Here is a 23,413-nt window from a genome sequence, read left to right on the forward strand (position 1 = left end):
TCCATATTATTACGTATTCTAGTCGAGCAAGGCCGACCCTTTGGTTTGCGACGCAATTCTCTATCCGGTAACAGCTTAAACGAAGCAAGCGATATAGACGGCCACTTACGTTCATTTGGGACTGGTTGGAATATGTGTCTTCACAGGTTGTACATGTATTCTATTTTGTACACTTCGTCGACATAGCTCATGGGATCTAGATAGAGATTCTGACAAGCTGCAATTACATGAGCGCACGGATAACGAAGTGCGTCAAACCTCCCACAGTCGCAGGTCCTATTTCTCAAGTGTACACGATATTGCCCGCCAATAATACCTTAGTTTGGTCTGTCAAACTCCGTTACATGAAACCATAGGTTGTCGCGATCGTGACACACTGTGTGCATGGTGTTGGCCCGTGCCTTCGTCTTGTTAATTTCTTGCAATACCTTCGCGCACCATACATGGTCTCCCTGCATTTGGCCTTTATAACTTGTTGCTCACTTTGGAAATAGTAGCATTAAACGAAAATATGTCTCTTGCACAACCGATATTATCAGCAAATGACCCGTTCCTTTTAAAACAGAATTTATGCATTCAGCCAGGTTTGAGGTCATATGACCATATCGTAGGCCGCCATCGTATGCTTCTGTCCACTGTTCGAAAGGTTTGTTACAGAGGTAGTCTGCGCCTTCTTCGTTAACTGAACGCAAAATCGCCAACATCTCATGAAAATGGTCCTTACTTATCTCATATCCTGCCAATATAAGTTGATAGCGAAAATTACATACCACTCTTCCATTCAGAATAAATTGAATATTACAAACGAAATTATATTAATAGAGATTAAATACCGATGTTGTTCACTTGTCGTCGTTCAGTTGTAGATCGATATTGCCCATAGTAATTGGACGCAACGTGTCTTAGGTAATACCGATAGTGTGTGCGATGCCATAGGCTTCCCTGTCGCTCAATTATGGCTAGTATTCCAGTGCCCTGATCTGATATAACGCAGATATCAGGTTGGGGGCAGACATGCCTCCTTAACCTAGAAAGAAAGAAATCTCAATCATCCGCTGACTCCGCCAGTGTTATTGCAAACGCAATTGGAAGGATTCTCCCACTGGCATCCTGTGCCACAGCTAGTAATAGCCGATGGTTATATCTACCATACAAAAGGTACTATCAATTTATACCAATAGCTTACAGTATAGAAATACGTCTCGGCATTGCTTAAAGCTCCAGAGCAAACGCTTGAACACTTGGCATCCACGGAGCAATCGGTCATTGTAGTATGTAGGTGCCGTTTCAAGGTCTGTTATGCAACCTGGGAAATATCTTTCCAGCACCTGACATTACTGCCACACTTCATTATATGAAGCATCCCACCCACTATGCATCTTTTCCAACGCCTTCTGCTTAGCTATCCAAGCTGGTAAGTGGGCGTGTACCTTAATTGGCTACGAATATTGGCAATTAAGACCGACATTGAAGCCCTGGGATCTGCCTTCACCATCGGTAGTATTAAGCTAGCTAACATATCTGAATCTATCTTGGGATGATCTTATAAAACACCTGTCAATGAAGTACGTTAAATAATGCAACATTATGTAATAATAGTATTATTCAAAAACCGTAAACACCTAGTGATATTGTACCCCCAGCACATGTATGTGGACCTTTGTACTTTTTTATCTCCTACAAGCCTGTCCTTTTCCTCAACCAGGCCATGATTTTCTATGAACATGTACCATCTTGCACTGCATACTTGGCCTCAAACTTATCAGATTTAGATTTAACCACATTGTAGTTAACTCTGTTAATGATGCTATGTTGTTTCAATGCACCAAGAAAATTGTCCTTATTGGAAAACTCCTTACCAACTTTCAATTCACCCGAATCTAATGATGAAATTGTACGATCACGCCTTCTGTGTGGTAGATCTGGAAACTCCAACCCACATCTTGAAATAGATCGACATTATGCAAATGGGTGAGTATTCGATTGAGTCCAGCCGAATCGAGTTAAAAAATTTCGAGTTAGCCGAGTTGACAAATCCTATTTTAGCAACCGAACTCGATTTGAAATTTTTTAAATCGAGTCGAATCGAGTCAAAAAAATTTGAGTCGAGTCGAGTTAACGAATCCTATTATATATACTCAATATTGTGTTTTACATGGACCGATTATTTAACTAATAAACGAAGTATAATATTATTTAACTACATAAATAATTTAATTTACTAAATAATTATATGTAAAGAATTATTTTAGGCATGCAAAATAACTATATATAACGTTGCAAGATGATCATTGTGGCCATAATTTGAGTCAACTACATAAGCTATTACACCATACCCTTAATTATATTTACATAGTGCATAATTATGCGTCAAAAACTATATTATATACTAGGTAACAAAATGATATACCAAAAGCATGATATAGGGATACATGTCACTACTACACAAAATATGATATAACAAAATGATACACCAAAAGTATGATATAGATGGTCATGGTGTGACGCTCCAAGACTCGAATTCAACAAAATAATTCAAACTTCCTACACAACAAAATCCAAAGTTTAATCAATTGTTTTGACCAAATCAAAGCAAATGCAAGGTTGAAGTTTTCATAAGGATTAACAAAATATCTATTCCAAAAAGTTAAAATCAAACTATCTTCAAGCTTTATCTTTTTCGAACACTGTAGATAGTATCAACAATTCTGTAATAAAAATAAAAATGTATTCTTAAATTATGAAAATCTTCACAAGAACTATTAAAAATAAACATTCAATTTTGTGAGTTGCAGTTAAGTATGTTACCATCTTCATGTTCCGATAACTTTGACAATTCTAATAAATATCAAAAGAGAAAAATGTTAGTTAAATTATGAGGATATTTATAAAAATAACTAAAATAAGCAATTAACCTTTTGGATTAAATTTAGTCCCTTACCATCATATATATTTTGAAGTTCCTCCACATACTCTTTAAGTTGATAAGATCTTTTGACTTTCGAAGCCAATCTTGTGTGCAAACCAAAGCCTTAACCATAGAAGGAGTCAAAGAACTTCTAAAATTATCTAGAACACATCCACTCGTGCTAAAAGCATTTTTGGATGCAACGGTTGAGATAGGAACGGATAACACATCTCGAGCCATTTGCGTAACAATTGAGAATTTTGGACTATTAACTTTTCACCACAATAACAAATCAAATGAATCGGAATTATTTTCACAATCTTCTCCTAAATATCTATCCAACAGATTTACTTTCTAAGCCAACACGTTGCTTTTTCTTCATATATTATTACATGACTAAGCCTATCTTCAGTTTTACGTAATCGATTTTATTTTCACTTGAACTTGGAGCTCTATTAGGAAAATTACATTCAACTTCAACGTTCATGTGATGATTTCCCTCAAAAATTATAGAATATTCATCAAAAAAATAATGCAATTCTCTATTGACCATCCTTATAATGTCATCTACAGTAGTAGGAAAAAACAAGTTGACTCCAAATGCAAGAAAATCAAATTTGCGCTGTGGGTCAAAGATAACTGCTAGATAAATAAGCAAGTTCATCACATTTGAATCACCCAAGTACTTATTGTACTTTTCATTCATTTTTGAAGCCATAGACACTATGTCTAAATCCCCACAATGTTTCCACCCATTGAGAAGACAATGCACATACTGTGACTACTTCAAAAAAAGTATTAGAGGTGACATGTAATGATCCAGACACCTTCAATGTAAGTTCATGAAAAAGCTCAAGTACTTTCGTAACTCTTTGAACATTTTTCCAATCATCACATGTCGGGACTCCAAATCCAGCACTAAGGTCTAGAAAAAAGTTATGATCATCATGAACATAAGCTTCAAACACACATTCATATTTTTCAGCCACATTTAACATCCTATAAGTTGAATTCCATCTAATAGGCACATCTAGACATAAATGAGCCTTAGTACCTACCATTTCTTCTTCTGCCCGATGGTTGAATTTTGATAACCTTGATGGTGATGCTCTAATATATCTTATAGCTCCTCTAACTCGATCCACAGATATAGAAGCGTCTTTAACCTCTTCTTGAACAATGAGATTAATATTGTGTACTGCCTATCTCATATGTATATATTTACCATTCACAACACAAGCTTTTCGATGAACCAACTTCTTTCTTAAATAATCAATAGCAATATTGTTAGAAGATGCGTTATCAACAGTAATTGCAAAGACTTTCTCAATCCTCCAATTTCGAAGACATTTCTCAAGGGCTTGACCAATGCACTCACCTCTATGAGCAGAAATTGGGCAAAAGTTTATAATTCTCTTTTTTAACTTCCACTCATCATCTATCCAATGAGCTGTTAGAACCATGTAGGGTATCCTTTTGCAATGACGCCCAAGTGTCTGTCGTCAAACAAATTCTACTTGTCTCTTTTTGAAAGGATTGCTTTAATGTATTCTTCATGGAATTAAACAAATCAAGACAACCTTTTCTAATTGTCCAACGAGATGGAAGATGAAACCTTGGGCATGCTATAGAAATAAATAACTTAAAACCCTCTCCTTCCACAAATTTAAAAGGTAATTCATCCACAATGATCATATGAATCAATGCATTTCTAATATCATCTTGATTAAACACTCAAGTTAACAAATCTACATTTGCTTGGCTAGATTTTGTAAATGCAAGTTCTGCTTGCTTAAGATCAGAGGTATTACCTCGGGGTTTTCTTGAGCAAGTCTTCAAATGGTTATTTAGATTGGTGGTAGAAGCACCAGTGTAATACCCCAAACCCGACCTAGACGTTATGGCCGAATTCGGCAATGTCACATGAGAGTGTTTTGGCAAACCTTTCAACACATAAAAATCGTTCCAAATATTATCTGATACTTAGTTCGAAAAAAATCGTAAGCTTATTAATTTGCTTGAATACATTTCTTAACACGCAGAAGCTTTAAAATCCACATAACTCTTATTACCATTTTACTTACGAAAACCTTAGTTAAGTTTAAAAACATGCTTTGGAGTTGCAGTTCATATTCCAAAAACACAGTTCAAAAACTCAAATTAAAACCAAAAGTCCAAGTCTATAATCAACAATTATCCCAAAAAAATTAAAATAGCGTGGTAAAACATTATAAACATAAAACTCATGAGTAGATAGCCGTGGCCTCCGTCGAGTCCCTCGCTGCACCGATCCGCCTACTGCTGGGGTTACCTAACAGATTAAACAAATAAAAGGTGAGTTTTCTCAAACTCAGTGTGTACATCTCCACAGTTCAGCATGCATATAATCAGATCATAGAATACAGTTATAATTTGGGCATGAGCCCTTTACAGAATCGGTGTGGGCCTTAGCCCACTCAGAAACAGAATCAGTTACAACTTAGGGCCTTAGCCCATCTCAAACGTAACATGCATATCAGATCAGAATAGCAGAAACATGCCCACCAACCTTGCGCACCCACTCCGTCCAACACAACACACCATGTGGGGATAAAATCGACCCACCCATCCCTACACACTAAATATGGGGATAAAATCAACCCATCCAACCCTACACATCATAGAGTACCGTAATACGGTACATATCATAAATACGCAACTTAGCTGCTAAATAACGGGCTTATGAAGCCCTTCAGTTCTTTATTCACTTCATCAAACTCACCCTAATGCAATGCATCATACAAGAATGACATGCTATAATGCAAATTAATAGACATATACTGATAATCATAACAGAACATACATATAAATACCAAGTATAACATGTTATCTCACACATCACAATATCTTATCGTAGAATAAGGGTCTAAGTAATACCTACTGACCCTATGACAGGTCACAGTCGTCTTGGGTGACCCGTGCAACCTTACAGTACATTTTAAAAAAATGAGCTCACACGCTCATGTGGCCCACACAGCCCAAATTGGCCTTGGCCGTGTGGATCACATAGCTTGGCCCAAATTTCTACACACCCGTGTGATTCACCTGTGTGGCTCACATGGCCCAATTGACTGAGCCCGTGTCTCGCACACGGCCTACCAGCTATCACACGGCCGTGTCTGTCGCCCCAATATCGCGTGCGCACAGCCTAGTTCATCGTCGACCACACGCCCGTGTATTGTCACATGGCGTCGAAAAAATACTTTTTAACTTTCGTCGAATCTCGTTTTCAGTGCGTTCGAAGTACACACCTGATATCTATTCGATGCGAAACCCCTCTCGAGCTTCCCGAGACCTAAAATCAGAATACCTCATTTCTTTAGAACTAAAACGATCTAAATCGATTAATTCCCAAAATGTAGAGTAGGCTTACCGCTACCCAAAATGAACGCAACACCGAATTAAATCGACAACAAGTGATCCCCAGCCTTTCAACCTTCTTCTAAACGCCATCAGATACAGAAAAAAAAATAAGTTACCAATCATTCATTATAATACCATGAAAAAAAGAAGAAAGGCACTTACCGACCCGCACATGTACACACCACGTTACAAAACAACAGGAAAACTAGATCGAAAACGAAACAATAGGGAATGAGCAATGGATTTTAAGCAGAATAGTAAAAGAAAAGTAAGGGAAAAATAGAGGGGATATGAACAGTTTTCTCTGCAGAGGGAATTTGGAAAACTAATCACCTAAATCCCACTACCTACTCTATCTCAACCACCCACTACTCAGATTTCCAGTACAACTCAAACTCTAAGCCACCTCACCGAGTAAAAATGTAACGCCCCAATTTTCGGGAATTCTGTGAATGTTGGCATAGGTTTAATTATGTTAGTGGGCCTCTAGAAGGCCCAAGCTTAAGATAGAACCCGGCAATTTTAGTTAATTTTTGTTCCATAAGAAAAAGGGGGTGAAATTATGAAATAGGACCTATGTGAAAATGTTTGAAAATGCTATAGGCTAAATTGAAGTGGCCAAATAAATAGGAGTGCAAAATAGGAGGATTTGCATGACAAACCTCCCATTTTACATGTAATGGCTTGTCATCATGTTGTTGTAGAGAAAATGTGCACTTGATATCCATAATTTATGGTACAAATTGATAATGGGTTAGGTAAATGTTCCATGATAATGGTTAGGTAAATGTTTCATGAATGTTCCATGATAATGGGTTAGGTAAATGTTCCATGTTGGGAATTTCATGTCTTTTGTATTAAAGAATTAAATGGATGAAATATGAAATTTTATTAAAAAAAAGGGGTGAAAAGAACAAAGTTTTGTCCATCTTTGTTCATCATAGCCTAAAGTTAGAGAAGAGAAAGGAGAGGAGAAAGCTCTTGAATGTTCAGTCACTTGGGGAAGAAAAATTGAAGGTAAGTTCATGGTAGTTTGCTTTTATTTTGAGGTTCATGAGTTCTTCTTGATTCTACCTTAACTCTTGAAGCATATTTTGGTTTTTAGTTGTGTTGTGAGCATTTAGACATGAATTAAAATGAAGGAAATGGTTGTTGTTTCATGTTCTTTTGATGAAAAATGGAAGATAGGTGAAGTTGAGCCAAACAAATGAGCATGCATGTGCCTTAGATGCTAAGGGGAAAAATCGGCTAACATGTTGTGCTTTAAAATGATAAAATGGAGATTATACTTAAGTACAATCATAGATATCTGATGATTGATTGGTGATATACATGTTTAAATAACATGCATGCAAGTTATGTGTGAAAGAGTGAATTTGGTAATAAATCTGCTTGGGACAGTAGCAGTAATGTGACTTTGGAAAATCACTATAAATTATGGGAGATGAATTAGAAGCTGAATAAATTATGTAATTAAAGCTTGTTGAGTCTAGTTTCAAATGAAATAAACGAGAACATATTTTGAATTCTGTACAATGAGAAATTTGATTCGTAATAAAGAGTGGTTAGATTAGTCAAACAGTGAAACATGCGAAACTTTGAGAAAAATCTAGTATTGATTGGCCAAACCAAAAATTCTGAAAATTTTATAGATATAAGATATATGAGTCTATTTTTAGGGAAAATTAACGATACTTGATTTGGAGTTTCGTAGCTCCAGTTATAAATGATTTAGTGACTGTTGCTCAGGAAGACAGCTTGCGGTAAAGTTATGATTATGTGGTAAACATTGACAAAAATTTGTTAATGAGTTGCTTATTGATTTCTTATAAGCTTACTATGATCTGTAGGTGTGGTTGGCCGAATATTGTAAGGGGTTAATACGTAGTTTGTATTTGAATAGTTAGATTAACGTGTTAGTGATCCAATTGTAGGCGGTTCGTGTGTGGATCTTGTCAGCATATCGTCGCAAACAGGTGTGTAACTAACACCCTCTTTCTTAGTCTGGATCGACAAAAGTCGAAAAGCCGAAATGCCGAAAACCAGTATTTTGTAGATTTGCGAGTGTGCGAATGCTCGTGAGGTAAATTGATTAATGTTTTTGGTAAGCTGCAAAATTTGGACTGCAAAGTGCATGATTTCTGTGCCCTCGATATTTTTGGGCTTAATGGGCCAAAATTGGAATGATGGGCCAATGGGCCCAATTCGGTAAGAACTCTCGATACGTGATTCTGTTAGTACGTGAAAAGTAGGAATATGCATGAAAAACCCTAAAATAGATAAATTACTGAAATACCTTTAAAAGTGAAAAATTTACAGTTTTACCCCTAGTAGGTAAATTACTGAAATACCCCTAGGGTTAAATTGACCTAAATGCATGTTTGACTGTTGTTATTTACTGCATGCCATGTTGTTATTATCTGATGCATGGGATTGGGATATTGACCGAGGAAGTACTGAAAGTGGCTTGTCCATGTACTGAAGGCTTTGCCTCAATTTACTGTTAACTGAGCAGCAAGGCTGCAACTGTGGAGTGTTGGGCTAGGTGGGTTGAGCTATTCCCCACATGGAGTGTAGGGCTGGTACGGGTGGAGTGTAGTGGTTGGTGGGTTGAGTAGTCTCTCCAAATGGGCTTGCATATGTTATTGATGTTGCATGTATTTTGAAATAGGCCTATGGGCCATACTGTTATCTGAATAAGGGGCTAAGGCCCAGTTTATTGTAATCTGAAAAGGGCTCTGGTCCAGTACCACTGTTACCTGAATGGGCTTAGGCCCAATAGGCTTGAGCTGACTTGGGCTTTGAATGGGTTTTCCTTACACACTGAGTTTCCCCAAACTCACCCTTTTTATTTTCATCCACGCAGGTAATCCCCAACCATAGTGGGCTTGGAGCTGTGAGGGAATTCGGAGTGGCCACCAGTTCTGAAAGTTTGATTTTCTTCTGGTGAACTGGACATCCTTTTATTTACGTTTGAAGTTTTGGGTTTTTAAATGTAATAAGGCCGCTTAATTATTTTTGATGGTTTTAATATGTATTACTAAGATAGGTATTACTTATTTTAACTGTTGAAATTGAATAGCTTAAGGGCGCGCTTTCAAAAAAAAAAACAACAATTGATTTCAAAATAACACGACAACAAGCAAAGCTTCCGCAATGAAAGTATTTTCCAAAATTAATCACTTTTCCTAAAAATGACTTAATCAAATAGGTTTCCTAGAAATATACATGACGTTAAGGTGTGGCAATGGCGGTGTGCATGTCTAGGATTGGATCTGAAGGGAGCTTGGTACTTAAGTAGTCCGATAGATTCACATCCTCTTTTCCGGTTTCCTACCTGGTGCACAGCTTCCATGCACTTTAACCTATAATGAAATTATCTTTTAAAACACTAAGTAGGTTTTTCTGGATCAACAATATAAAATGTTTTGAACGCTTCGATGTGGCATGTCGGATCTGGCCATAACGTCTGGGCCGGGTTTGGGGTGTTACAAAAAATATATATTTATATGCTCATGCAGAGATTCAAACCCAGAATCTCTGGTAGATTGACACTTTGCTTAACCACTAGACCAGCAGGCCCATTCTGATAAGCCTTTTACAAATTAATTCCTATAAGCATATTGTCCAAAGATAAGACTTTATTCAAATAAAAACCAAAATTTTATCCAATCTAAGTCTTAAACTCAGGACTTCTCAAACACTCTCAAAACACACAGCCACTAAAGCAAATATAGATTTATGTTAAAAATTTACGGAAATAATTTTATAAATTTTAGGGTGTTACACCTGGTTTCCATTGTGTAAGTGACATCGCAATAATTACATTTTGCCCTATTCTCTCCATCTTCTGTTGAGTATTTGCTGAAATGTTGCCAACAAGGTGCCCTTGGTTTGGTCTTTCTTCGAGTATTTCCCTTATTTATTATGTGAACAACTTTAGTAGGAGAAGTAGGTGTAGTTTCTTATAATGATTTTTTACTTTGGGACTTTTGGGATGATATTGAGTCATTCATCTACAAAAATAAATATAATCAATTAAAATTACAAAATGGTCAAGGGCCATAATTTTATCAAAGTTTTATACTAATAGGTATGTTCCACAAAAGTATCCATCAACAATTCAAATTAAAGCCTTCAAAATTAACTTAAAACAAAAACAATGAAGTAACTTACTTATAAAATATACTAATTTAACTTATTGAATATATTAACGAAACTTATAATTGAGTAAACGTAAAAAAAGTTTTTAAGAAATGAGAATAAAAAGCCAAAATTTTAAAACTCTTATTTAAAGAGTTGTGGTCCACATAAATAATAATAAAAAGAAATAAAGTTTACAATAAATAATATAAAATAAATCAATAGTCATAGATGAAAGAAGCAATAAGTCCATAACACTTATTTTGGGAGATTGGAGTGAGATTTCCAATCATTTCAACTAATATTTATAAATTATAATGGATAGAGATTAAAAAATTATTTTAGCCTGCAAATCATTCTCATCCACATGTTTAGGAATAGAATTTGAACGAACTAAAATTCCATCAAGTTTGTTACAAACTATTTAAATAAATGTAATAAACATAACATTATTAGGCATCAACAAGTTAAAGGTCTGTAATTTCTAGTTTTGGCCAATATATACTTTGTTACAATATAACAAATTGGATTAAGTTTAAGACCTGAGTGACAAGTTAGCGTAAAACATTTTTTTCTTTCATGTTGGCACACTTGATGCACTGTGTCTTCGTCTATTTTTCAAACACACTATTTGAAGAATTATGATTGCTTTTAGACTTGCGATTGTACTATTAAATAAAAACCATCCACATGCTCTTCTGTGTTAAACATGGACAATTATAGTGAAACATCGATGATAAAAAGACCATATGTCGCAAAACAGCTACTGGAACTTTGCATTGTAATGGTGGAAATCTTTACACATATTGCAAACTTTCAAATCAAACATTGCTAGTAGCTGTTAACTAGGCATTCTAGAAAACTTGATAGTGTTAACAGATAATGGACCACAGCAATGATGTTGAAACGAAAGTGGCGTTAATGGAAAAAAAAATGACTAAGTTATGGTATACGTGGATCATACTTAGAGGTCTCCACCGTCATGGCTTGTTAACGCCTTTTTGACAGCATTCCATCACAGTGAAACATCTATTGGCTTTAAGCCTTTCCACCGCTATCAATCTCCCGGAACAATAAATTGAATGTCTAATACCATGCCAAAAAGTGATATAGTTAAAGAGAAAGGGATTTTCATTTCTGAATATTTTTATTGAAACATAAATATCAATCTTTAAACCAAAAAGAAAGAAATCACAATTTTCCCGGGAAAAAAAACCAGCACTCAAAACAAAGCAAAAAACAAACTAATAACTCTAGAAATGGTGTCTTTCCATTTTAATTCTAGAAGAAGATTCAAAAAGAGCACAGTAATTGTTTTTAGAATGTAAAGGTAAAAACTGAAAACACTCACTCACTTACTCGCACAAAGCAAAAAAAAAATACAATCTCACATTAAACAACTGATGGTGGTTGTGGCCTATGGAACGGTGGTTGTGGCCTCGTGGGACAAAACAAGAAATCAAAAAAGAGTAAACAATTGAAAGAGGGTTGTCAGGTGTGGGGAACGAAATAAATCTTTGAGTAAAGAAGAAAGGAAAAATGTGGGGGTGGGAATGTGGAACGACAGAAAGAAAATAAACTGTAGCCTGTAAAGCTATTGAAAAAAAATTAATTTAAAAAATAAAAATTATCAAAACGACGTAGTTTTGTTATTTCTTATTCGGATATTCGAATAACTCGAATTGTGAAATTCATATCTGAGTTAAACTGAAAATTTTGAATTTTTTTGAGTCAATCCGAATAACTCGAATAACTCAAACTATTTAATTCAAAATTTAATTTTTTTATCAAATTTTTTGAATCGAGTCAAATTTTGCTCACCCCTAATTATGCATGTGGGTTGGAGGCGAGTACGCCCTGAATCGCGGATCTTTTTCTTCTTCATCTAAACCCCCTTCAACATCTTCAGGTATGGTTGAAATAGGCTTCAGTTCAGAAAAATAGTGCAACTTCTGCACCATCAGGGCCAGGCTTTCAAGGTGGATCCATATCGGACTCATTATCCGACCCACTATCATCTCTAACGAACGAGGTCCTCTCATCGATGGACGTCGTAGGGAGTACATCATCCCTTTTTGTGGATGTTTCATAACGTCCCCAATCAGATGTGGATTGCCAACCACTAGAAGTTGATGTCATTCCCCAGTACGTATTTCCAGTATCAAACATCGACCCACCAAGGTGCATGTCCAATCCACTAACAGAGTGCCATGCAGGGGTTGTGTATTCCATACTGCTACCAAATACGGGCGCTTCTGTGTTTTGCCACCTACTAATGGAGTGTCGGGCAGAGGTCGTGTATTCCTCTCGAACAGCAGTAGATGTTGAATTCGCAAATGCATCATTTGGCGATGAAAATTGTACATATAACTCAAGATAGGGTGATCCACTAGTAAGATGAGTCTGCACCATTGCCTCCAAGCTACGAGGACATTTGATGTCGAATGAGTCATATCTCACGGGATCAACCGAAGTACAAAATCGATACTTAATAGACAAAACTTTCATTGGCGTCGTTCCCAAGATTTTACGCCTAATTCTTTTACGAAGTTCTGTCAAATCCATGTTCTGGTTAAAAACCAATCACGCAGTGTTCTCTGATAAAAAAATAACGCCGTTCTCGGTGTAACGGACATCACCATCATAGTAAATAACATCACTAATACGTTCACTCATCTTTAGTTTCTATTCTACTTTAGCCTCAATTTCTCTTGCTGTATTTTATCCAACCTGAGAATGAAATTTGGCTCATTTATAGTCTAAGGCCAAATAGGAACTATTGTAGAAAAAGAGCGTCCATGTGGGAGATTTTTTCAGTAATTTTGCTGACAGTGCATCTTGCTTGAAGCATTTTGGACACTATTTGTTCAGAAACGTCTTCTTAAAATTATTTTTTCATATACAACTGTAGAAAAAAAATAAAAAGTTTTTATATTGCTAATATATTTTTTCCAAAACTCTAAACACAAAATTATTTAAAAAAAAAACTAAAACATAATTTAATTAATTAACCCTAAAACCTTAAACCCTAACTTAATTAATTTTTTTAATTAATAGTTAATTTAATTAATTAACCCTAAACCATAAACCCTAATTTAATTAATTTTTCCTTAAAAATCTTAAAATACTAAACCTTTAAAACCCTAAACATTAAACCTTAGCACTAAAACCCTAAACCAAGCAAAAAACCTAACCCTAAAAAAAGGGGCAAAACGTGTCCCTAGGGGAGCGTTTTGTCCACGTCAACAAAGCACTCCTTCAAGGAAACGTTTTGTGCTGACGTGGATAAAACGCTTCCCCAGTGACGCGTTTTGATGACACATCACCTGAGAACGCGTTGACGTAGACACGTTTTCGCAGAATTCAGCCCTTTTTGGTAAACAATCTGAAAATTGGCCCATTTCTATAAATAGTTTTGGAAATGGGCCTTTTTGGGTAAAATGGCCATTATTGTAGTCTAAGTACTTTATTTGTGGTTGTTATAATTAAATTATAGTTCATTTTGATAATTTTTTGTGATAACGTGAATCAAACCTGGACCACATCTTTATATCAATATTTTAGTTAGATTACTATTGTAGTCGAAGTATCTTATTTGTGATTGTTATGATTAAATTGTAGTTCATTTTAATTGTTTTTTTTGTGATAACGTGAATCAAATTTAGACCACATTTTTATATTAATATTTTTGTTAGATTATTATTGTAGTCTAAGTACCTTATTTGTGGTTGTTATGACCAAATTGTAGTTCATTTTAATTTTTTTTTTGTGATAACGTGAATCAAACCTAGACCACACATAAGGCAGTGAACACCCTAATCAGTAAATGCTTCCTAACAAATTTGACATTTTACATTGAATTGACCCCTTCACCTTCAATCTCAACGATTGACTAAAATATTGGTTATTATGATTTCGATCAAGCCGTTATGGTGAAAACGGCTGACACGCTGCTCTTAGAAAGCAACGCTAGAGCATCTCGTTTTAAGTTCGAGTGGCAACATAATATCTTCTAAAAGAGGCATGGGGTTACATTTTAATTAGTTTTAGTTCTTAATAAATATGTAATTATATTTATACTTTAAACATGTTACTAAAATTTTAAGGAAAAATTTGTTTTTTGTTTTTTTAAATAATGTCTTCTTTGGGAAAAAAAATTATATTAACATTTTATTTCAATATAAATTATAATTTTTTGTTTAAATGGGAGATTATTAATGTGAATTAACTATATGAAATATAAATTAGTTATTTGGTTTTAAAAACCCACTTTAAATTCATAATATTTCAAAATCTAAATAGCATATATGAAAGAATAATATAATGAAATAGTAGTGGAGGAATAATATAGAGATATGATTTGAAAGGAAAGGACTCCTTTGGCCATAAATATTCCAATTCCTAGAAAATGCCAATTGGAATTCTCACCTTTCAGAATCTCATTCTGTTTCAAATGCTCCCTATCAACTTCCAAGTTTGAGAAAAGTCTCCTGTTTTCTTTTTGTCAATACTTTCTTCAATATTAAAATAAGCTATTGGTGCATCACCTTTACTGCATTTATAATTTGGTTAATTGATATTAATTTAGTAGTAAATTTATCAAAATGAAATACTTATTAAATTAGAATTAACATGTCATTTACTTTGAAAGGTTCTATTTTGTGAAAGTCCCAATCTTAATATTTCTTCCAAGTTATAATGAAAGCTTCTTTTAGATTTTGTACTCATTTTATTATTAATTAAGAGTTATCATTATTTGTAGTAATGGGTTACCTTATTTTGTTATTAAAGGTTATATTATTTAATTAATAATAAAATATCATAATTATTATTGAATTATTATGTTTATTAATAAAATATATGATTATCCATTTGAATAGTTATGTCTCTATGAAGAGAGGGAACTCTTATAAATAAGAGTTAAAATCCATTTGTTTAGTACACCAAAACATAAAAACTTTTGTTTTGCACAGCGAAATATAAATGAGAGAGAATAAAATCAAAAAAAAATTGACATTTATATACTCACTAATACCTTTGTTAATTTCTCGTTAGTTCATTTTTATCTTTGCATACCAATAATTTTAATGTTCTATTTCACAATTCATGAGAAATTAAAGGTGTGTATGTTCATTGTGCATTCACATGCCAATACTATCATGGTACCATGAGAAAGATTATCAACAATAAAGCCACATTGATGTTGGTGATCTTATTAAATTTTGGTTAATAAAAGAATTCTTTATTAGGAGAAAATGTATATATGTTAAATTTATTATTTTACCCAAAGCAACAGTTAAATTTTAATAGTTAAATTATACCGATATTAATTATATTATGAAAAAGTATGATTGTCTACTGGATTATTATTTATTCGATAGAAACCAAATTCTGGTTTACCATTTGCATGATTTGTATAAAAATTATATAATATATGTTATATATCATACAAGAAAAAAGAAAAAAGATGGATGAAATGAAAATGCATGGTTGCAAAAGGAAATATTAATGGACCGAAACAATACTTTTGCTTCATTCTTCTAAATCAATAGTTTATTAATGGATTAATTTTCTATAAAGCTAAATTCTAGTTTATTATATACATGATATTTTACATGCATAGTTATGATTGGTACATAATTATGTAATATATATGATATAGAAAATGAGAAAGGAAGTTAATGAAATTTTTAAGCAATACAAGGAAATGATGTTTCGGTTGGTGCTTTAAACCGAAAATATATGTTTGTTCGGTGATTACAAATCCAAATAATCATGTTTGTTTGGTAAACTTCCAAATATGAAAGGTTATGACTATTTAAAGGTATTTATGTACTTATCGATACATTATATATAGATGTTTGGTTGGAGTTGAAATAATTTATTTATTTCATCCAAATTGTAAGCTAAATTTTTTCATTACAAAAGCTTTCATTATTTCTCATGATCTTGAGATATTTAATAATTTTTATTATTCAAATCATGTAATTGATAAATGATATACTAATATAATGCGAATCATCTTAGTTGATTTAAAATAACCATAACCTAAATGGTTTTATATTTCATCGCACATTTTTTAGCCTATATTATAAATTTTGGATTAGAAGTAGTTTCGACAAGAAATGAAATAAGTCACACGCAATTTGCATTATCACAGCTTGATTTTCAGTGATACCGAAAAAGACAGTTTTAGAATCTTATTTTCATAAATTGAGTCTGTAAATATTAAAATATAAATATTTACAGAATTAATATAATATTTACGGGATTAATATAAAAATGTATTGATATTTGGTCAATCAATTTTGTCAATTAAATAGTTAATTTAGGCTCAAGGACTAAATCGTAAAAGTTCAATCGCTATAAATTTTTAATTGACAAATGGCTTGAGGACTTAAATGACAATTAACCAAAGGGTCAAAATGGAACCAAAGTTAAATTTAATGGATGATGATATCAAACTTCATTAGTTATAGTTAATAGGTGGATTGAATTAAATTAAATAATTTAAAGTAATTAACCTAATAATTAAATAAAAAGCTAAAATAATTTTGTTTGTAAATTTGGAGGGTCATAAAGTAATTAAACCTTTTAAATATATTCCACTTAAATCGAATTAGCATTTAGTACTTAAATTGAAACAATATTGATTTAAGCTTGAGCAAAAGGAGAAAAGACCAAAAACGGTGTCACTTTGCTGGCTTTAGTTTTTTAAACCGTTTACCGTTAATTTCTAGCCCGCGTTAATCATAATTTTCTCATCACCTTTCCAGACCTTTCTGTATCTATATTTTAAAAAATATATGTACATATAATTTGCTCTCATTCTCCTTAAAATCTTTATTCATCGATTCTCCAAATCAGTTTTAATTTCTGGGTTTTGAATCTCAAGCTATTCTCTCATTCATAAGGTAAAAGAAAAAACCCTCCTTTTTTTCTGAAGAAAATTTGACAACATTGAATATTTTGTTACGTATTGTCGCGTTGATTATTTGATCACCTTAAGTAACAGAGTCGAATAGTTTTATTAGGGGTTTTTTTTCTTAATTTTTGGATTGATGCTTTTTTTCTTGTTTCGGAATCTAATCGCATCATTTTTTGATTGCTGATAACAGATTTAAGGTGTTCTCCTTTTTTCTCTGAATAAATGGGGAAAAGGAAATCGAGGGCAAAGCCACCACCTAAGAAGAGAATGGACAAGCTTGATACTGTTTTCAGTTGTCCCTTTTGCAACCATGGAACCGGTGTTGAATGCCGCTTGTTGGTTTTCACTTTTTTTACTCTTTGTTGATTCTTGCTTTGATGTTTTCAAGAAACATACATATGATTTTAGCTAGGGTGAATGTTATCAATTGCTTTGCACCCAGATTTTGTTCTATTTGAATTGGAATTAGTGGAATTGGAATGGAGGCCTTAGCACTTTAATCAACCGATTGGTACTTCAATTTCTAGGAATTGTGTACTTTATTTGATCGAATTTTATAGGGTGATAAGGGGGGGGTGCTAAGTGAGATTTAGTTTCTAGAATTTATGTTTTTGTTTTTTGGAGAACTCAGGGTTTGATTTGGTTTGGTTTTAGGGATATGAAGAACTTGATTGGTGAAGCAATTTGTAGGATTGTCAAGAAAGCTTTTGCACCACCATTACAGGTATGTTAATTTGCTGCTGCATTGATTCCACAATTTACATTATCATCATTCATCAAAGTTCATGTCTCATATCTTTTCCCAAAGTTTCTCTTGTACTTATCACTTTCAAGAAAATTTGGCTCACCTAAACCTTTATATAATTGATGTCAAAGGAAAACTTCAGAAGCATATGAATATGTCACCTGCTGGTCAAACTATACATCATAAAGAAATGAGTGGTTTAGATGTTGTTGATTTTTATTGTTTGAGTTAATGACGGCCGGTTATAAGTAAAATGGTTTTGCGTTCTAATAGGTTTATGGAACGTCAAGTTACCAAATTAAAACTGAATAGAAGAAGGGGTTTAGGTTTTTGTGTTTTCCTTTTCGTTTTCTGTAGCATAGTCTAGCTCTTGCTGATGTATCATGTTGGGAAGGTCGGTTTCTGGATTCTTTGTGAATGAAATTAGTCCTGAGAATGTTATGATGGTGAAGGGATCCTTTTATATTTGTTTGCTGATTCCATTGCAGTATGTTTTAGTGGTTTATTAAGTCTCTTTGTTGTACATTGTCTTCCATTACTGTGATTTTGTGTAATTATCTAAGATATTGCCATTCTTTTCTTCTGGTTCTGCAGCTTTGACAGAACCTATAGACATGTAAGTAACAATCAACATGAATCCAGTTGGTGATTCATCTTATTATCATTCAACTTTATTGTTCCTAACTTGGCTTCTTTCATGACAGATACAGTGAATTGATCGATGAATGTGAAAAGGTCAACAACTTTGAAGACCACGATTCTTAGGAAACATTGAGTACATATGTTTTTGCGACACTGTTGGAAGAAAAGTCCATGAAACCAAAAGAAAAGATCTTTTTAATGGAATGGATATACTTGAATCCGACTTCATGGTTATTATTTTCTGATGAAACTGTTAAAGGTGAATGTACAATGCAATGTTTTCCTGCTAGTTCCTTGACAAATCTAATTGGAGATCAAGATGAGAACATTTGTGTAGTGTTAGATCTTTTTCCTTTTCTTTTAGGTACAAAGATGGCAGTTGCACTTGTCACTAAATCCATCCACCCCATCAACACATATGTATTTTATATTTAAATTTCAAACTCATTAAACATGAAAAGTCCCCAAGTAATTTGCAATGCAGCTTATCAATTCAAATCCTATAATTTTTAAAAATTTGAGATTATTAATATAAGGTCCGAGTGTTCACATGGTATTAAAAGTTATCTAATTGATTATTTTGTATTTGTATTTTTTTTTATGTTGATTGACCCTACTAATAAAATTAATAATAGAATTGTTTACAAAATGTGATCAGATGTAAAGTAATTAAACAACTTTAAGAGTTTTATCTTTCCAACTTTGAAAAGCAATGGGAGTTAGACATGGATGGGAAAATTCCCTTGTAGTGGCCTCATGGTTTATATCTCGATAAACCTTTTTTTGGAGACGAAAAAAAGAAAAAAAATTTTGGAGACGAACTTGTTTTATAATTTAATAAATAAAACATTTTACCATACTTAAAACTCTTGCTATTTTTAAGAAATTATTATATTAAGTCTAAGATTTTATTACTGGATGAAACGATAATATACATAGTATAAAACGCATGGGACTCACCTGATTTGGCGACAAAATTAGGGTCGAAAGTCGAAACCCAAACGAAATAGTTCTTTCCTTTTTAAACTTCTATCGCAATTTGTCAACTACTTCTTTTTTTTTCAAAACAAAATCTTGACTTTCTTCTTCCTTTCTTTACCTCGTAAACACACTCCCAAAAACAGAAAAAAAAAAATAAAGCCCGCGCAAGGGAGAGTTGAGAGTTGGAATAGATGGGTCGGCCCCCTAGTAATGGTGGCCCTGCCTTCCGTTTCACCCAAACTGAGGTACCCTCCTTTTCAATTTATTACATTGCATGTATTTGAATATGGATATTTGGATTTTCTTTTTTTAGTTCAAAATGTCGAAGGGATTAGTTAGATTGCTTGATTTATTCGATTTAGTTCTGGGTTTTTTGTTTTTTATTTTAAGTTGTTTGCTATTATTTTTTATCTTTGATTTCTTGGGGTTGTCTTGATAGTTTGTTTAATAGTGAGCTTAGGTATTATCTTTCTTTGTTAATGGTAGCATTAGCTTTTGCTTGGAATTACTCTTATGTACTAAATGCCTTGGGCTTCTTTAAGGTTTTCAACTTTATTAATCTAGCTTGTGCTCTTAGTTTCGTGTGGGAAGGGGATTAGCCCCGGAGTAGGCTTTGGATATCCCCTGACAGTATCACCAACACTGGAAAAATAGTATACAAATTGGAAACTCTGATGTGGGGATTAAATGAAAATTCCAAGTAAGTAATGTTCTTGATGGCAGTAGAATCAAAAGGGGCAATTTTGGTAGCAAGATTTTCCTGGTTTTAAGGTGTAATGCCCTTTTAATCACAGCATGGATGGGAAACATGTGCTTGCTGCAATTAGTTTTTGGTATGTGGTCTATTTATTCTGAATGTTCTGAAGCAAAAATAATTTTTAATCAGCTGCTTCTTTGGTTATCACTGAAGGTCATACTGAAATCCTGGTGTATTTTAGATAAGTAGTATCGTTGTTTGTTAATCATATTCCTCCCGCATTCTCTAAAGAATGGGTTTGTGACTTAATCTCTACATACAGGTTGCAGATATGGAGACTGTTCTCCAAGAGCACCATAATCAAATGCCAGCTCGGGAAATCCTTGAAAGTCTGGCAGAGAAGTTCAGGTGTGCATTAATTTCCTTGAAAGCATAATGTAATGCGGCATGATGTATAATTCTTTACTGTAAGGAAAGTTCTTTTGGTTGTAGTGAATCAACAGAACGGAAAGGGAGGACTATTGTGCAGTTTAAGCAAGTAAGAACTTGATTTGATTTTTTGTGTATTGAGGAAATATTTGAAGTCCTTTACTCTGGAAAGTTTTGTGTAGGTATGGAATTGGTTCCAAAATAGGCGCTATGCAATTAGGGCAAAATCAAGTAAGGTTCCTGGGAAGTTAAATGTTACATCTATGCCTCGGGATGATTCAAATCCTGTGAGAAATGTACTTCAACCTGTTGCTGCTCCCATGCCTCCCCCTATGGCTGCTCCAATGTCCACTGCTATGCCAGCCACTACAGGTAGAATGGATTTTGATTCTGTCTTCGAAGTCTTAAAGGCCTCCTTTTTTTTTTCCTAAATTTGGGATTAATAATTGGATGCTTCACAGTCCATTTAGTTATTTATCTGAAATATGGAAGAAGTACACATTGTTTAGCTGTGTTCCTATGTCTCTAAATGTGATGCATAAGATTACTAGTATTTGTATAATCCGTCATATATGTTAGTTTAATGGTTCCTTAAACTGTTTATTACTAATCATTAGGTTAGATTTTGAAGATACATTAATGGAGGATTCTGCTTATTCTACTATTAGCCGTGCTCTTTTCTCATCTCTAACTATATGTTGATAATTTTACTTTTGAGGGAGGAATTTTACTAATCTCTACCTCAGAAGCTTGTGTTTATGAAAAGCACATGTAAGTGATTAAGCAGCCTAATTAATAAGTGTTTAAAGATACTAGAGTTCTACTTCATTCTGGGGCTTCCGTGCTTCCCACTGTGGATTATCCTCTTTGGATCATCTCACTTTAGACTGATTGCTCTCGTTTTCTTTGCCCAGTTCCTGTTGCCACAAGGCATATGTCAGAATCTTTCATGGAGTTTGAAGCTAAATCTTCAAGGGATGGTGCATGGTAAGTCTGCGATTCGGACTGGGAAGTTTGGAGGCAGAAGTTTACCTTCATCTCAAATAAATTTTGTTCTCTGGTAAACAAATTATTTTCAATTAACTCAATTTCTTAATCTCTATTTTTCAGCTATGATGTTGCAACCTTTTTGGCCCATAGATATATGGAAACAGGTGATCCGGTAGGTTTTCAGCTCAATGTTACTGCATACGCTGCTGCTAGTGCTTATTTAATATTGCACGAGTTACATATATTACCTATTCTAACTATTCTCCTCTTATTTCTTATGTTTTCCTGATCCCATCTTTCTATTTTTTTCCCCCTGAAATTGATTAGATACTTTTGAAAGTTGGCATCATTTCACCTTTTTCTGTTTCATTATTAAAATTTTAATGGTTTATGAATAACTAAAGAATACCAAAATTTGCCATCCAAGAAAGAGAATTCCAAAATCATTTTGCTGTCTTTTGCAGGAAGTACAGGTTCGTTTTGCTGGCTTTGGACCTGAGGAGGATGAGTGGGTTAAAGTTCGCAAGCATCTCAGGCAACGGTCCCTCCCATGTGAAGCATCCGAGTGTGTTGCAGTTCTTCCAGGGGACCTTATTCTTTGTTTTCAGGTGGATTTCTAGTTACAACTGCCAATCAAAGATGACATTGAAGCAAATTTGAGAGAGTATATATATATATTTCTTTTGATCAAACCTTTTCTCAGAAGTCATTTTTTCGAATGATTTCTATATTTTCAGGAAGGTAAAGATCAGGCCCTTTACTTTGATGCTCACGTCCTTGATGCGCAAAGGCGGAGGCATGATGTAAGAGGTTGTCGTTGTAGATTTTTGGTGCGATATGATCATGATCAATCTGAGGTATTAGTTAATTAAATTACTCGATTATTGTTTTCACACTCACACACACTGGGCACAAACTATATATTGCATTGTTTGAGTCTTTTGCATATTCCATCCCTTAGGAAATTGTACCTTTGAGGAAGGTTTGCCGTAGGCCTGAAACCGATTATAGGCTGCAGCAACTGCATGCCTCAAGTAACACAGAGCAGAAACCTAGCACGAATCCTCCAACAGCCACCACTCCTACCGAAACGATGCAGAAGCAGCAGAATCGAGATGTATCGAGGACACCAGCCCCAGTAGGAGTTTCCCATGCTAATGTTTTTTCCATAGCTGCACAAACTGCTAATCCTGAATCTAAAAATGCTGCATTCACCACAACCATTGCTACCAGTACCCCTGCTCAAAACATGCAGGAATGAAAGTAATAGGTTAAGAGACTGATTCACAATGGGGCTAAGCTCCCCACTGAATAACATTTTTTTTTTCTTGTGGATATTGTTCTGTAATTATTACAAGTTCATGAAAGTTTTAATTTTGTCTATGAAATTTGAGTTCGTTTTCTTAAAGGTGCTTGCTTGTGTCTAACTCATGGCAGTGGCTGGAATAAGTTAGGGTTGATTGAAATTTGTGTTTTCTGTTTTCAACATAAAACATATTTGGTAAATAATGTTGTTATGTATTTAAAAAAATAAAAACTTTAACTGTA

General features: G+C 34.0%; 1 protein-coding gene and 1 pseudogene across 1 annotated transcript; both read left to right on the plus strand.

Annotated features, from left to right (window-relative positions):
* Positions 1-17,250: 17,250 nt before the first annotated feature.
* LOC107917654 (transcription elongation factor 1 homolog) lies at positions 17,251-19,240 on the plus strand (annotated as a pseudogene).
* A 495-nt stretch (positions 19,241-19,735) lies between these two features.
* On the plus strand, positions 19,736-23,273 carry LOC107916862 (protein SAWADEE HOMEODOMAIN HOMOLOG 2). Its single transcript, XM_016846229.2, has 9 exons — positions 19,736-19,994; positions 20,769-20,854; positions 20,939-20,984; positions 21,058-21,247; positions 21,790-21,862; positions 21,986-22,037; positions 22,330-22,473; positions 22,603-22,722; positions 22,827-23,273. Exons 1-9 carry the CDS (start codon positions 19,941-19,943, stop codon positions 23,124-23,126), a joined length of 1,065 nt encoding a protein of 354 aa, XP_016701718.1. The 5' UTR covers positions 19,736-19,940; the 3' UTR covers positions 23,127-23,273.
* The last annotated feature ends 140 nt before the right edge of the window (positions 23,274-23,413 follow it).

This window comes from Gossypium hirsutum, chromosome A01 (assembly GCF_007990345.1).
Source record: "Gossypium hirsutum isolate 1008001.06 chromosome A01, Gossypium_hirsutum_v2.1, whole genome shotgun sequence".
Classification (NCBI taxonomy): domain Eukaryota; kingdom Viridiplantae; phylum Streptophyta; class Magnoliopsida; order Malvales; family Malvaceae; genus Gossypium; species Gossypium hirsutum.

What these genes read in the sequence shown, in the direction of transcription:
- LOC107916862 (XM_016846229.2), top strand. Translation starts at nt 19,941, where the DNA reads ATGGGTCGGCCCCCTAGTAATGGTGGCCCTGCCTTCCGTTTCACCCAA. An exon ending in TCCGTTTCACCCAAACTGAG is followed by an intron (nt 19,995 to 20,768) that starts GTACCCTCCTTT and finishes CTCTACATACAG; the next exon opens with GTTGCAGATATGGAGACTGT. An exon ending in ATGATCATGATCAATCTGAG is followed by an intron (nt 22,723 to 22,826) that starts GTATTAGTTAAT and finishes TCCATCCCTTAG; the next exon opens with GAAATTGTACCTTTGAGGAA.